The sequence below is a fragment of the Chionomys nivalis genome, chromosome 7 (genome assembly GCF_950005125.1).
Source record: "Chionomys nivalis chromosome 7, mChiNiv1.1, whole genome shotgun sequence".
In the NCBI taxonomy this organism is placed as follows: Eukaryota; Metazoa; Chordata; class Mammalia; order Rodentia; family Cricetidae; genus Chionomys; species Chionomys nivalis.
In genome coordinates this window covers 91452555-91468281 of record NC_080092.1, presented here as the reverse complement: position 1 = coordinate 91468281, position 15727 = coordinate 91452555, and the positions used below count along the sequence as shown (strand labels likewise).

The 15727-nt window shown below is 42.5% G+C and overlaps 1 protein-coding gene across 1 annotated transcript; it reads right to left on the bottom strand.

Annotated features, from left to right (window-relative positions):
• Nucleotides 1-764: 764 nt before the first annotated feature.
• Kcnj2 (potassium inwardly rectifying channel subfamily J member 2) lies at nucleotides 765-9974 on the bottom strand. The gene is made up of 2 exons (XM_057776578.1): nucleotides 9819-9974; nucleotides 765-4712 (listed from the first exon to the last, which is right to left on the bottom strand). Exon 2 carries the CDS (start codon nucleotides 4446-4448, stop codon nucleotides 3165-3167), a length of 1284 nt encoding a protein of 427 aa, XP_057632561.1. The 5' UTR covers nucleotides 4449-4712; nucleotides 9819-9974; the 3' UTR covers nucleotides 765-3164.
• Nucleotides 9975-15727: the final 5753 nt, after the last annotated feature.

Genomic DNA, 15727 nt, shown 5'->3' with positions numbered 1-15727 from the left:
CTTTGTCTACCTTTTATTTAAAAATAGAATAACCAGGAATCTATGCCTCCCCCCCTCCAAAAAATATATATCATGCCCATCCAGACACGGGCATACATTCTTTAAAAGGGAATACATCCTAGAGGGATTTGCTCGCAGCAGCAGAGAAGCAATGGGCATCTGGGAATAAAACCCAGATGTTCAAGGTGAGTCTCTCCATCTGCATACTAGTGGCAGGTGTGTGCACTAGTTCCGGAGGCCCAGTCAATAAAGACAGATATTCTGAAGGTAAAAATGCAGGGAGAAATGCCGTGCATTACCTATGTCTTGGCTCTTGGCAAAAAACGAAACAAAAAGCCATTTAAAGCTCGTAACTATTAAAATGCTAATAACTACAAAAAACTATTGAAAGGAACAGTCCATGCTGAAATAAATAACAGAAGAACATACCAAAACGAACCTCCAAAGGCTGGTAATATTCGCTAAACCATGCTAACCGGTAGCATAACAGGTGCCAGCTCTCAGAATCACTGCTGTAATTATACCTCCTATGGTATTTTTTTCCTTTACAGATTTCTATTTACATTTGGCTTTAAATATGAAAATATCTGATAAACTTTATAAAATGTACACTTTAAAAATGTAGCTTCTGCAAAAGTTTCTTGAAAAAAAAAAAACAAACGAAAAACAAACCTATGCACCAGAAATTTTAGATGCTTTCTTCTTTTTAAAAAATAAGTTGAAAGACTCCCCTCCCTCTTTTCTTGCCCCTGTACCCACCCCTTTTCAAATAACTCAAGTCTTTTTAAGTGGTAGTACTGTGTGTCTGGAGGGACCTCCAGGTGGTCACCCCCCTTCTCCACTGCATCTTCATTTGATTTACATTCCACTGAATACTCTTTGGTTTGATAATTTTCCTCTGCAAATCTCCTTAATAGCAGCACCTGAAGCCCTCCACATGGCCTCGCCCCGTCACAAGCCAGTCCCTTTTGTCTTCAACCGACCCCTCCAACTCTGATTCAAGCAACTTCCTAACCCTGCCTTTAAACGCGGATGTACAATGATGAACCTTTCTCAACGCTGCCCTCTTGATTTCCGTGAGAATAATACCCACAGTTACCCACCCGTTGGACTTAGGACAGTTGATAACAGCAGAAACTGTCATCATCTTACAGGCCCTGCGTTCAGATACGGCTGCTCACAAGCCACAGACCGGCACAAACATTGACTGAAATAAAATACATGATTCAAGAACAAGCTGATTTTTAATGGCATATTAGGGTATAATACCATTCGAGAGTTGATTTTCAGACTCCAAACTAAAAGGCGAAATGAGCAACCCTGGGATGCACAAGCAGGGGGGGCTTTAAAACCGAAAGAAAGAAAGGTGGGGGGAGATTTTCATTATTGGGCTAGAGTGGGGGTGGGGAGAGGTGTTTTCATCAAGTCAGGTGACAAGGCAGAAGAGGATTCTAGAAAATAATGTGTCCTTGGTAACCTGCTTCGGGACTTTACAAGAGACAATGACCAGCTCATAATAGTCATGAGTGTGTACACAGAGAGAAATAACCCATTAGACTCTTAACTCATTAGCTTGTAATTGTGTTGTGTTTGAATGGCTCACTAAGACCCTAAAAATACTGAGACATTCTCTCCTACCCTCTTCTGCCATAAAAAAGGCAGCTTCCTTCTCCTTTGTAAAGTAGATTTTTGCATTGAAGTAGCACCCACACACACACACACACACACACACACACACACACACATGGAAATCCCCTGCTTTGGCATATTCAGCCCATGTTGTCTTTCTGCAGATGCCTCAGAAGGACAAGCCTGGAGGCCAGATATCATTCCTAATGTGACACCAAGTTAGAAATTTCCTGACTGTCAAAGCCATAATTCAGTTGCAAAAATTTTAAATCTATCTTCCATGCTGGATGGCTCTGTTTGTAGGATGCCAGGTTATCAACCAAGTTCAAGCAAGACCTTGGAATGTGCAGAAAGAGAAAAGCTCAGAACGTTCTGAGTGGAGTATCTCTTTCTCCCTCCTTCGAATACATTAGCCTGATCAACGCTACCTATCAGGGAATGAAAGACATTGGGATAGTGTGTATATAGGTGTGACCCATGTCCCCTTTCCCTTCCCCTTCAAATAAGAAGGATGCACAAAAGAACAAAATTGAAAACACACATTTATCGACTTTGTTTCTCTCTTTCAGACTAAGATGCAGAATGAACAGGCAGGCTGTTCAACATCTTGCTGAGGTTCAAAGTTAGGGTCTCTGGATTTCCCAGACAACCCATGGGGCTTTGTTTCCTTGTTAATATAAACTCCACTGTGCAAAAAGATGTGCATTCTCTTTGGTATTTATTTTAGGTAGTCTAACTGAAAATTGGAGATAACCTATTAGTGTAGTGGAAAGGAAAAGAATAAAACCCAGAGGCTACCATTTGGCTAGGGTTACATAATGCCCTTACATAACAAAAAAGTGGAGAGAGGGAGAGGGAGAGGGAGAGGGAGAGGGAGAGGGAGAGAGAGAGAGAGAGAGAGAGAGAGAGAGAGAGAGAGAGAGAGAGAGAGAGAGAGAGATCAGAGAGATCAATTTTAGCAAAAAAAAATTACTGGCCTCAGAAAATCAGGCTCTCATTTTGGCAGTTAATAGCCAAATACTTGACACTTTGAAGCACACTGTGCGCCTTCAACAATGTTCAACACTGACTTTTTAAAATTATGTAAAAGGTAACCTACACTGCAACAAAAATACAGTTTGTGTTCATGTAGTTAGCAGCTTTTCAAAAATTAAGGCAGAGTCTTGCCTGTGTTATGCCATTAAAATCATTCTTGTTCCCCTAAAGAGAAGCATTCCAGATAAACTAAACTCCCAAACTGAGGCTTGCCTGCATATTCAAGTTTTGTAAAAACACAAAACAATACATTTAAAACCCCACAACCTTTTCTACAACGGATATGTGCCATCGGGTCGCTCGGAGGCCTGCAAAGAGCTTGCCATCAGTCATCCCGCTTACAGTCTTTTCTTGAAACCTTTGTGCTAGCCTTAGTCTCTTGTGGCTCCTCACTTTCACCCACCTCTCGACCAGTACCATGGTCTGTATAACTGTCTCGGACCTCTGACCAACAACAGACTGTGTAGCGAAGTAAATATTCCAAAGATGGAATCCGCCAGTCATATCTCCGATTCTCGTCTTAAGGGCCTGGGTTCTAGAGGTACGCTTGCCTGGTTATGAAGATCTATGCCAGGAGGTGAGTCTGTACTGGTGCTCTCTGGGACTCCATTTTCACTGTCCTCTTCCTCTTTGCTTGTGAGGGCAACTTCATTTTCATAGCAAAATGAATTCGCATTGGAGAGGATGTATTTCTTCTCTGCTAAGTCTCTAGCACTACAAAGGGGAGTGTTAGGTACCTCATAAGTCTTATGGAATCTTGAATAGTCCACTTTGTAGTAGTGTTTCTCTTCAAAGAGCACCGGTTCATAGCGGTGACCCCAGAGAATTTCGTTGGCCAGATATGAACTCCGGCATTGTGTCGTCATGGCGGTGGCCTCCACCATGCCTTCCAGTATGACAACAATTTCAAAGTCTGCATTGTCAATATCCTGCTTACTCAAGTCGTATAAAGGGCTGTCTTCATCTATTTCATGGACAATAGTGATAGGGGACACTAGAAATATGCGGTCAATTCCGCTATCAAAACCAACATTGATATCTATCTGGTCCAAGGGGATATACTCCCCTTCTGAAGTGATTCTGGATTTGAGGAGCTGTGCCCGCACGTGAGCTTCCACAAGGTGGCTTTTGCGAAGATTGCCCACCCTCCACATTAAGCATAGCTTGCCGTCCCTCATGGCAATCACAGCATTGTGACTGAAAACAAGAGTCTCATTTCTCTTCTTTGGCTTTGCCATCTTTGCCATGACTGCACCGATGATGAAGGCGTCGATGATGCAGCCCACGATTGACTGGAATACCACCATGAAAACAGCAATTGGGCACTCATCCGTCACACACCGGAAACCATAGCCGATGGTTGTCTGGGTCTCAATGGAGAAGAGGAAGGCAGCTGTGAAGCTGTTGACCTCAGACACACAAGCTTTGCTCTCTTTAGAAGCATCCAGATCCCCATGGAGCAGGGCTATCAACCAAAACACGCAGCCAAAGAACAGCCAGGAGAGCACAAAGGCTAGGCAGAAGATAACCAGCATCCATCGCCAACGAATGTCAACACACGTGGTAAATATGTCTGCCAGGTACCTCTGTCCCTTCTCACCAACATTGATGAACTGAACATTGCAGTGCCCGTCTTTCTTCACAAAGCGGCTCCTGCACTGTTGTCGCGTGTGGACTTTACTCTTGCCATTCCCGAAACCGTTGGCCACTGCCATGGTGGCCAGCTTCATGCCATCCTCTTCCGAAGAGACGATGCTGTAGCGGTTGGTTCGCACACTGCCCATTGCTTCCGCCGTGGACGCCAGTGTTTCTGCTTTAGAAAACAGTCTGAGTTTTTGCAAAACCCTTTGAAGAAACAGTTTTGAATGTTCGGTGGAGACACACACGCCAAAAATTAAAAAAAAAAAAAAAAGAAAAAGAAAAGAAAAAAGAAAGGAAAGAAGATGAGGAGCGATGGATGCTTCCAAGGACCTTGGGATTCTACCAAGGTTTGCCTTTTGACCAATAGAGTTACCTTAGTAACTCAGCTGACATCCAGAGAATTTGTCCTACAAGAGAAGAGAGTATTCATTATAAAACAGCTATACTTAAAGGAGTCCTACTGTCTAAGACAATATCCCCAACTTAACAAAAACAGACTAAGACACAAACAAATGTGCTTTGGATTGGATTGTGTGGAGTTTTCTTTGTTCATACAAATGCTCTTTTAAATTTTTATTTAAAATCATAGTCACTGCACATTGATGAAGTACCTCTGCTAGTCATTCCACCAAAATTTCAATTCCCATTTCTTCTACTGTTTGTCAGCAATCTAGAATATTCTAAAATCCATATCTACTTATCAGTGCTTACTCTCTTCCAGGGTCTCAAGGTAATAAACAGAGAATTCATTCTGATTCTAAGGTTTGCACCAGCTTCTAAAAGTAGGATATGTCCAGAGAATATTTCATAAGACCAGCCAGGGTATTCGTCCAATTACATGTGCCTTAAGAGAGAATGGCACAGCCCTTGCTGACAAGGTTGACATCTATGGGCACAGACAATTTTGTTTCAGTAATAGTGTTGGGCAGACAGTCCTTTGCAGCATTTGAAATGCATCCTAACTTCTGGATACTGTTTGGACTTGCTCTGTCACTCCCCACACTTGAAGCAGACACTGCGCAGAAATGTCGGATACCATCTCCCTGAATGCAAGTGACTCTGATTTGAAGACGCAGATTTGCTCTGGGGAATAGAGAGCCATTCTGTTGCTTAGCAATATCACTCCTGAAATTCTCCAGGGATGGGATTGCCATGTGTAATGACAGGGTAGGAAGGAAGCCACCTCTGTTCCAAAGGCCCAGGTCTTTAACGGATTGAGATAAGGCAAGGCCTCATTTCATGTGGGTCCAAGGCTGTGTTCTCTCCAACAGAGACAACTTTGTAATCAAAGTCGCTCATAAATGCCAGTCAGCTTACTTTCGCTTCTCCTGCTCTTGTTTGCTGTAGGTTCCTATGGAGAAGGCACTCACCTTTACCTAACATGAACAAATAGTAGCTTAGTTTCCAGCTTCCTCCCACTGCCTCATTCTGCCCCAGGTAGAATTTAAAATTTAGCTACTTGCTTTGACTTTCCCTCAACTCAAAAATAAACTAAAATAAAAACTACATTTTTTTCTAACACACAAAAAAAACAAAAGAAAGCAAAAAGGAAAGAATAACTAAGAAATGGTCAAAGGTGTTTTCTCTACGTGATGTGTATTAATGAAGTCTAGAAGCAAATTAATATTAATATGGCCTAGAACTAAAAACTGAAAGTGATTTCCAACTTTTCAAACCTCCAAATCCATGTCCTGTTTTTAAGAGGGACAATAGAAAGGATCAGAAATGGGTTGAGGCCTTGGTGAGAGGGCTCCAGTTTTGATTTTCCCTGAAAGGCACATGAATATGGATCAGTCAACAGAACTGTTTTCTGCCAAGCCAGCTGCAGACATAGAAAGTGATCCATTTGTCCTTACTTCATGTAGCCCTTCACCAAGAGGCAAGGTGCATTGTCTCTGGAAATGCCTTGCTCGGGTCTTCTGGCTTCTCCTTCTCTGTCTACACTATTAGCAAGCTGTACCCCAACTTAGTTTTCTTGAGATTAGTCATCTATGAAAATTGCAATGTGTGTTACATTTTTGCCAGCTTTTGACACCTAAATGATGTTTTATTTAAAAATGCCTTTGAATTGCTTCATTTAAAAAAAAAATGTTCCTGTGTTTGGCACCTTCCCAACCTTCTACCTGCTTCACTGTTTTGTCTGCTAGCCTATGAAGTGTGCATTTGGACAAGTGCACAAAGAATCATATTTCTTAGACGTCTAGATCCTGGATTTGGAAAGGAATATTTTAACAGTATTTTCAGATGATTTGGCTCACACAATGTTGCCAAATGTTTCTCCTTGAACATGGAGACAGTGGCAGGACACCAAATGCAGGTGTGCTTTTCTTTCAAACGTGGGAATGGGTCAAAGGAGTCCCTTCAGAGAGTGCATCTGAGTTAAGATTAACTGTAGAGTATTTTAAGATAAGCTAGTGCCAATGAATCCCTTTTCACTATTCAAAAGAAGTGTTTCATGCATTAACATCGCAGGCCATGCAGTCTCTCCCAGATTTCTTCGCACTGACTCCTGCCTCTCTCTAGATAAGAACTTAACAACCCCATGAACTCCGAAGGCCCAATTAGGACTTTCCAACATCTCCATCCTAGGACGTCTGTTTGAATTCCACAAGTCACACAATAGCTGTTTCCTATGAATAGCTTTCCCCACTTGGAGCCTTGCAAATAGCCTGTACTGAGGGGGCTGTGATTGTCTCATTTCCATTGCTAATGGCAGAATTTGTTCCACATGCTGGCTGGCGCATCATTTTCAGGTTTTACCAGTACTTCCTGGAAAGGAAAAAAAAAAAAAAAAAAAAACTGCTTCCCCGCCCCTTTCTTTCCTTGAAATGGAAAATTTCCTCATGTCAACTACATGTCAAACCCAAACAGAGCAATGTTTGTATGTGTGCACACACATGTCATCTGTCTTCAGACTCTGGAGGAGCTGGTTACAACTGTAGAAATCTTGAATCCACTGTACTCTGACAAGCCTGTCTGTAGAGTTGGCTGTGCTTTTGCAATTGACCTGGCCTCAGGTCCCAGCGACTTCAAGTAAGCAGAAAGTTCTCTTGCCCTCTCCTTTCTCGGTGGCAATCACTAATTCATAAATATCTAGGAAAGGCTTTCAGGTAAAAAAAAATATATATATAAAACTTTCATGCAGTTTTATTTCAAAAATTATCTGAAAAACAGCAAACTAGTAATGTATTTAGATACTCTTGCTTCCTTGATAGCTATTATAGTTCCAGAGAGCTGATAATGACTTTGGTGAGTAATATACAAATCCCCTTTAAGCTCAAATGTTTAAGACACCAGATCTAAACTCAATGGACATGAATAATCATTTTACCCAAGCCTTAACCAATGAGGTAGAAAGTATTTCTGGGAAACTGAGAGGCCACATGTGGTGTGCTTCATGTTAAGGCTATTTATAGGCTGATCCAAAATTAAGCATAAGCAATGGAAAAATATAGTCCAGTGCCTCAATCTTAGGTAGATATTAAAGGAGAGAGAGAGAGAGAGAGAGAGAGAGAGAGAGAGAGAGAGAGAGAGATACAAATTACAAACACAGGGGCAAGGCGATCACACTGCAAAAGTGAGGGAATCTGAATTGTTTTGTATATAGGAAATAGCTCCATAGAGCACGGGAGAAACTAGATAAAGGGACTTGGGAAGAATAAATGAGAATCACAGTGTCCCATAGGAGGGTCCTTGGCTCTCAGTGAAAATGTAAGCTTCTGACAAAAGACAGGACATAGCCGAAGAAAAGGTGCTGGGTGAGAGAAGTCAGCTAATGAGTGCTTAGGCAGCTATTCCCCAGCTGACGCCATGCAGACCAGTCCCAGAGTGCTCTGGGCACAAGTTGCTATGTGAATGCTATTGCTGCAGAGCAACCTCTATGAAGCTCAGTAAACAGAAAGGGGGGGGGGAGCAAGTGGAGGGGGAAACACCCATTTATATCTATGTGAGTGCTGCCTCTCACATTTATACCCAGCAATGTTTGTGGCAACTCTAGGCATTTATGCATGCCAAGGACGACTTGTGTTCAGTAAACAAAAATTTACCTTGCTTAAAAAGCTTGAAATGGTCCAGAGTTCAGGTAAATATGGGGTCAATCTTTTAGGCTTCTCAGAAGTCAGAGAAGGACAAATTGACCAGGGAGTTTTGATAAGGAGTGTCTGAAAGGTGTTGACTGATTTGTTTAAGTGATTTCACAAAGGTGCACAGCAAATATCTTTACCGATATCAATAACGTTAAAAATAAAATATCACAATATGGAGTTCCAGGTGCAAAGGAAAGTGAAATGACCTTGACCCCAACTGTCACCATTTTACCATACTCGAAGTAACCTATCTCTTTCCTGGACATGGGGATTTTTTTTTCCTGTAGAATAAAAAATAAAAACTTAAAAAAAAAAAAAACCCAAGCCTTGGTTGCGATCAAGAAGAGGTGAACAAGTGGAGTGGTACCCAAAGGGCACACAGAGCTGGCTACCAAAAGGAACTGTGACAGCCTATTAATTATTAATGTGAAGAGACCATAAATGACAAAGGGAAATATTAAGCCTCGTCTCTGCTTAACCAAAACAGGCTTTCAAGTAACACCTGTATTTCATGACAGGTACATTTGGAGTTTGTGTAAACCTTTGGAAAGGACAGTGTCAATCAAGTCTCCACTGACAGACTGAACCAGACTCATTTCCTATCTTGGTTTTTCCTCCAACCGTCATAATGAATCCATGTTATCAGGCAGTCTTTTTTTTTTCTTCAAAATCGTGTCTCTTTGATCACTGCTTCCCTAAAACCACACTGTCTTCAAATGAGGAATTTACACCATTATTACTAAGAATAGCAAAGTGCTTAGGGCAAACTGACATAGGATGGGAAAGTTTTTCAGTCTTAAGGCAAAAATCCAGCTCACGCTCACACTCTATTTCTCATCAAAGGAATCTGAGACTCGAGATGCTCACTCTGGAGCTCTGACTCTGGAACTCTGTGCTGTATTCGAAGCAACGACACACACACACACACACACACACACACACTATCCCCCCCCACACACACACAGATGCCAAGGATCTGGAATAAGTGCTGAGTCTCGCGGTCAGAGACCAGCGCTCAAGAGAGACCTCCAATCCCCGATACCTTCTCTTCCTCCCTCGAACCCCCAATAAGAGGAAGAATCCGCTTCAGGCTCGCGCTTGCCTCTCAGCCCAGTATCTCGCTACAGCTGGTGCATTGGAAGTTATGAGCACAAACAGATGCTGCAGAGAAATCTGTTTCTATTGCTCAACTCTTCCAAGCATGTCTCAGTATTTTTAGCTCTGAAGATGTTCTGGTGCGCACACAAACTATATAGGCAATGAGCCGGGACTCCAAAGCTTGCAGAGGAAATCATTACAGCAGCTTGACAGATGGGCACCTCCAGAACAGTGGGGACAACAGGGTAGGGGACTGTGGCGCTAGTCCACTGCCCTAGACACGCAAAGAGGAGAGAAGAGGAAAAAAAAAAAAGCCACTGAAGCCCTTACCTGTTGCTGGCACAGGATCATGGGACCATGGAGTGGAAGTGGGGTTACAGAAGCATGTAAGATCCAGTGGGTTTTGTGAAGGAGAGTGAGCCGAAGCAAGTGAGAATTCCCAAGACCCTGCTTGCCGGCGCCGGGAAGGCTGCGCGCTGGCCAGGGCTCCAGTGCGCTCTGCGATAGCCTGGGAGCTTTTGAGGCGGTCCTTGTGAAAATCGGCCTTCTTGGCTCCGCCCCTGTCCACTGCTGGCCAATCGGAGAGCACCTGGCTGCGCAGCCAGCCCGGGGAACCGCCACCGGGAGCGGGGAGAGGGGGAGGATCTTTACACCCGTGGCCCCTAGCTCTGCCCGCCAGGGAACCTGCGGTGGCTTCCTCTACCTCCTCCAGCTTCCTAGCCTGGTCTGAGAGTCCAGTTCAGGGCTGGGGAGGAGGAAGTCGCGGCCCCAACGGGGACAGCAACAGGTGGGAAGCCCAACCGCCAGGCCGCTGCCTAATTGCAGCCTGGCCTTGGGCAAAAAAGCTTCCTAGTGGGTCTCTGAGACCCACGCGCCCCAGTTTCTTTCCAGGGTGGAGGCCGGCTGTACACGTTCCTGTAAGGGCCTCGGAGGTGCCAGTGCCTGAGAATGACGTCTGCAACCGGGAGGGAATGAATGATCACTGGGGTGCGTCTCCCTCTATCCCTTCTCCTGCATAGAGACCTTCGAAATCACAGCGCCTTCAACAGCAGCTCGCGGGTAATCCGCTAATTAAACAGCGAAAAGTGTCCAGGGACCCGCACTCAGTACCCCAGCAAGATTTAGATGCGCACAAGTGTAGCGATGGCTTGTCTGACTGGGCTGTTTCTCTGCCCGAACGGTGGTGAATTACTTACAGAAAGCGCCCTTACTTCTCCGGGGAGGGTGTGGGGGAAAGGGAGGGAGCCGCTGGTTCCTCTCGCCTTGTCCGCCCTCGATCTCTCGCCCCACCACCGCCTGGCACGCTCTGCTCATGTAAAATCAGAACAATTAGAGAGTAATGAATTCTCTGGAACAGAGTCCTACAGACTCTCAGCTCTGCCCTCGCACCAGCGCCTCCCAGCCCTCCTTCCCAAGCAACAAGGCAAGAGATTGCAGACCCTCAAAAACCAGCTATGGCTTTAACTGCGCCTCCATCCTAACCTTTTAGAAATGAATCCTTAAATGAGTGTGTAAAGTGAGTGCTTATTTTCTCTGAGTACGACGGTGTCATAGCGAAGGAACAGCGTTTAGGAGTCTTCTCTTCCACGGAGTTTGCGGTCCGGCTTCCTGATTGCGCTTCAAACGCTCCACAGCATTCCGCGTGCCTTTTTGTTTAAACCCCTAAAGATTGTGTTGAGTCACCAAACGACTCTACAAAGTATTTCTCATTCTTGATTGTACAAGCAGGGTACAAGAGGAGAATGGAAAGGAACAGTTCTGAGTTGCTGCTGGATAACCTCCTCCTAGTCTCATATCCTCACGTGGCCCCTAGGAGGTGCTGGTGAAATGCGGATAGATTTTCATTTTGTCTCACTGAGCCTGTCTCTTTTCCTAGCACTTGAGAGGGTGTGGAACAGGTCGTGCAAACCCCGCGACTGTTTTTTTTTTTGGGGGGGGGGGAGTCAAATGGTGTTTCGTTAGTTGGGACTGCCTTTACACCAAGTCGGTAACGGAGGGTTGCCTTTTAAAACTTTGTATACCGGGATATTGTCTCCCACAAGGGAGCTAGGTCTCCTCTATCATATATTAAGCCATGTATTATTTACAAATAGCTTGGATTAAATCTGCAATGAAGATGACTCTAATAGAACACATCCAAATCAAGAAACCGGGAATAAAGTAACTCTCCATTAGCCAAGGCCTAGAGAGAGAGTTATCAGCTCACATTTTTTCTCTTTCTGTCTTTCTTCTGCGTTGTGACTAATTGCATAAGTATATGCTGAAGAATTTTCCAAACTGTATGAACACCCCATCCCCGGCTCCCACAGGTAAGGCTGTCTGTTTAAAATAACTCCACTACCCAGAGAAGGCAAGTATTTAGAATCTTGGTTTGCAGTTGCTTTCTTTTCCTATTCTACTCAGTGAAATGAATAAACCCCAGGCCAAGACAGCTTCATGAGACAGGAAAATCATTAAAGAAACGAGCACAATATTCTATACTTTTGTTTGTATTGTATTTTTAGCTGTAGAGGCATATAAAAGACAGCCCTTGGTCTTTCTGTCAACCACCGGTTTTATTCTCACACCTCTCCCAAGAGACTGGATGAATAACAGGCCACAAGGCAGGTATCTTGGAGGAGAAAGTTCAGGAAAATTAGATTTTTACGAGTAATTTCCCAGTCTTAGTAAAACTTTTCCCCTCATTGTTTAGTTAAACAAACATGAAAGATTTAATTTTGACTAAAACGTTTTCTGTATATGATAGATAGACTTACATATCTCCCTTGCATTTAAAAAAGAATGTAACTGTACATTTTAATTAATAAATGCCTTTTCACTTTGTCTCTATCAGGGAAACTCTAGGCTGCCAAAGCATTGACTTTGATAAATATGCTCTTTTTTTGGAGCAATGAGTGGTACAGATTTTTCTAGTCAGTATACCTCTTTCTTTTTTTTTTTTTTTTTTTTTTTGACTGACTCAGGTCTTATTTAGCACACATGCACACACGCGCACGCGCACACACACACACTTCCCATTAGTATTGAGTACTGTGGCAGCTGGGTGTTGGGGTCCATCTGTGGATTAATTTTTTCCAAGGAAATGACAGTTATGCTCTCGCTGATTCCCTCCACAGCAACCACCTATAATATAATAATATTAGTCAGGCTCTGGATGAGAGATTCAATTGTGCATGGCCATGTGACTCAGAGAGCGACTGTCTCTCTAGAAGCATAAATCTTTCCTTCACACACATCTTAAGAAACAGGAACACAAGCAATATTAGACAAAGCCTCCTAAGGTGGCACTTTAAACACTGAAAGGAATCTTTATTGGAAAACTGCTTTGTCTTTGAAAATTAATATTATTTACCATTCTCATGATACTTAATCTTCATTTTGATCTTGATTGACTGAATTTTAAAATAATAAATAACTACTCAGCACAAAGTCAAAGAAACAATATTTTCTCCCAGGTATTTACATTTTCTTTTTTTTTCTTTCTTTATCTTTTACTTTTTTTCTTTAGATGCCAGACAACAAACAAGTAAAACAGTTAAATGACCCAACGCTAAAAGAGAAAAAAAAAAAAAACACAAAACACACCATCATATATATTGGTATTGAGGATATTTGAAAACATACCACAAGGCAACCTTGCTGCCTGATTGTGTTCATGTCTTCATGTACTAGTGATGTCCACCTCTCTTTATGTTGATGAAATCACAAGTGTACTTGTGAACTTTTGAATACTTCATCCTCACTGAGTGTTTCTTTAAAGAATGAAAGTACTCCATAAACATTGTTTTTGCACCACAATGGAGATGCTTTGGGGGAGGGAGGAGGCAGATCTGGCATAGCCAGGAGCACAGCATCTTGCATCATAGCTTCTCTGAGGAAGTTTGAATGGTTGGAAATTATTTTCTCTGAATTATTACACCTAGACCTCTTTTCACTAACACTCTGAACTTACCCCTCATATAGCTATATATAGCTTATTTTTCTCTGTTTCTGCTACCAAAATATTTTCCATATGTTTGGTTTTTTGGTTTTTTTTTTTTTTTTTGGTTTTTGTTTGTTTGTTTGAGATAGAGTTTCTCTGGAGCTTTGAAGTCTGTCCTGGAACTAGCTCTTGTTGACCAGGCTGACCTCGATCTCACAGAGATCCGTCTGCCTGCTTCTGCGTCCCGAGTGCTGTGATCAAAGGCTTGTGCCACCACCGCCCGGCCCATATGTTTGTTTGTACCTACCCATAAGCAGATTTTCAAACTTCCTTGATACGTCATTTTTCTTCTATATTCTAGTCACTTTGCACTTAGGCAAATATGTAAGTTACTCGCCACGAAAGTCAGTTTCATGGTGAAATAAACAAAAGAAATAGAAATTCTTTATTTAAAAAAAATGGCTTGAATAATGACTCAGTGTTATAATTTAAATATGAGATGTTCTTTGTAGCTCATTTGTAGAAGATATGGTCCTTAGCTAGCAGTAAGGGAGACTTTAGAAGGTGGGACCCCACCGTCTTTGGTCTCTGCACCTCTGTTTCTTTTCACTGTGAGATGAGTAGCCTATGGCGCATGCTCTTGTTGCCATGATGCCCCCCTCACCTTGGATCCAGAATCACTAGAAGCAAGCACTATGAGACCATGAGCAAAATTTATGTCAAATACGTTGTTGCAGAGGCAAACGGTCATGCTAGTATATTCAATGTGATTATATAATAACTACTTCAGGCTATCTAATTTTTACCTGCAACACATCAGGCCCATCAGAGCACAGGAGGATCATTTCCTTACAGCAAATGACTGGACTCCCTGTATGTAAGACTTTTTGCCTAACCTTCTTTCTCCGTCAGAGAAAACCTTCTTGTGTTTTCTTGTGTTAGTGTGCTGTGAATATCTCAGGCTGGAATCACGCTGTGTTGAATTACTTGATTCTAATCTCTGCTAGGCTGAGATTTTATATAACCAAGACTGTTAAGAAATATACGGTGAATAAAAAGAAATATGATCTAACAAATCTAAAGATGTATTTTTTTTTTAGATAGTCTGAGCAGAATTTCAAGTTACCTTATCTTGGTCAGTTTTCTGGATCTATTTAAGACATACATTTTAGCTTTGCACACCAATTAAATGCCACAGTATTTGTTACATTGTGAACAGTGAATAGTCCAGGAAGAGCTCTGAGTAAGGAGGTGTCCCTGTGTTTGGAACTATTTGTGTGTTAATAGGTGTACGCGTAGCACAACCGTACTTATTCACTCAGCAAACGCCTTTGCTGGCTGTGATGACGTATTATTAAAGGTCTTCACTTCTTACCAGATCTGTTAACACCAATAACAAATGGGTCTGTTCTTTAGGAAGCCTCCACTTCCAGGGCAAATAGGTTATTATTTAGTATATCAGCTCTTTTGTCATGTTCTGCGAGCCCTTGTTCACCTCAGGTACGTGAGATAATTACACTCTGAAAATATCAAGTTCATCACAGGGCCAGGTCTTAATTTACTGTTTTTAACCCAGTGATTACAAGGATCATTTTGTTTTTATTATCTGTGCAGTGCTAGTTCTCGCAAAGATAGCGAGCCCTACAGTCTTCTCTTTTCCTCTCTCACCACGAATGACAGTTTCTTAGACTGGGTCATTCTGCCATCAGCACAGATCACTGGCTGAGTAGAATCCAGCTGAGAAAAAAATGCTAATTACTGCTGGAGGCTCAGTGCCATGCTTTGATAAGAGCGATGAAAGTTTAGTAAGAAGATCAGCAGGGAGCCAGCGTGGATGGAGAACTTGCCAAGCGGCAATGCTGCTGTTGTACTTCATAAAGCGTGATGCCCAATGGCTCAGTATCAAATGGACATAAACTCAAGGAGATCATAAAAATAGGGAAGAGGGGAAGAAGGGGAGGGAAGAAGAGGCAAGGGAATGATGCTGTTAGAGAAAACTGGGTCTAAAGAGACACAAATGCCTTTGGTGGACTAACGGCGGTGCACACCTATAGAAGATGCACTTACTTCTAGAACCATAGGCTCTCCCTAATACAGTACAGAGTAACATCTATTACAATTAGTAACTAAATCCAAAGTCTAAAACACTTGCAGTGATATCTCTTTGCTTTTAAAATAACTCACTGGGGCATCATAAGACTCACCCAACTTAACTTTTACTAGCATCAAAGAAATAAACAACCAAGGCTCACCAGTTTACGCAAAAAAGTGTGAAATATATTTGAATCAGTCAAATACACTGTAATGATACTTTGAA

Excerpts from the sequence above, each read along its gene's own strand:
- Kcnj2 (XM_057776578.1), bottom strand. The coding sequence starts at position 4,448 with ATGGGCAGTGTGCGAACCAACCGCTACAGCATCGTCTCTTCGGAAGAG.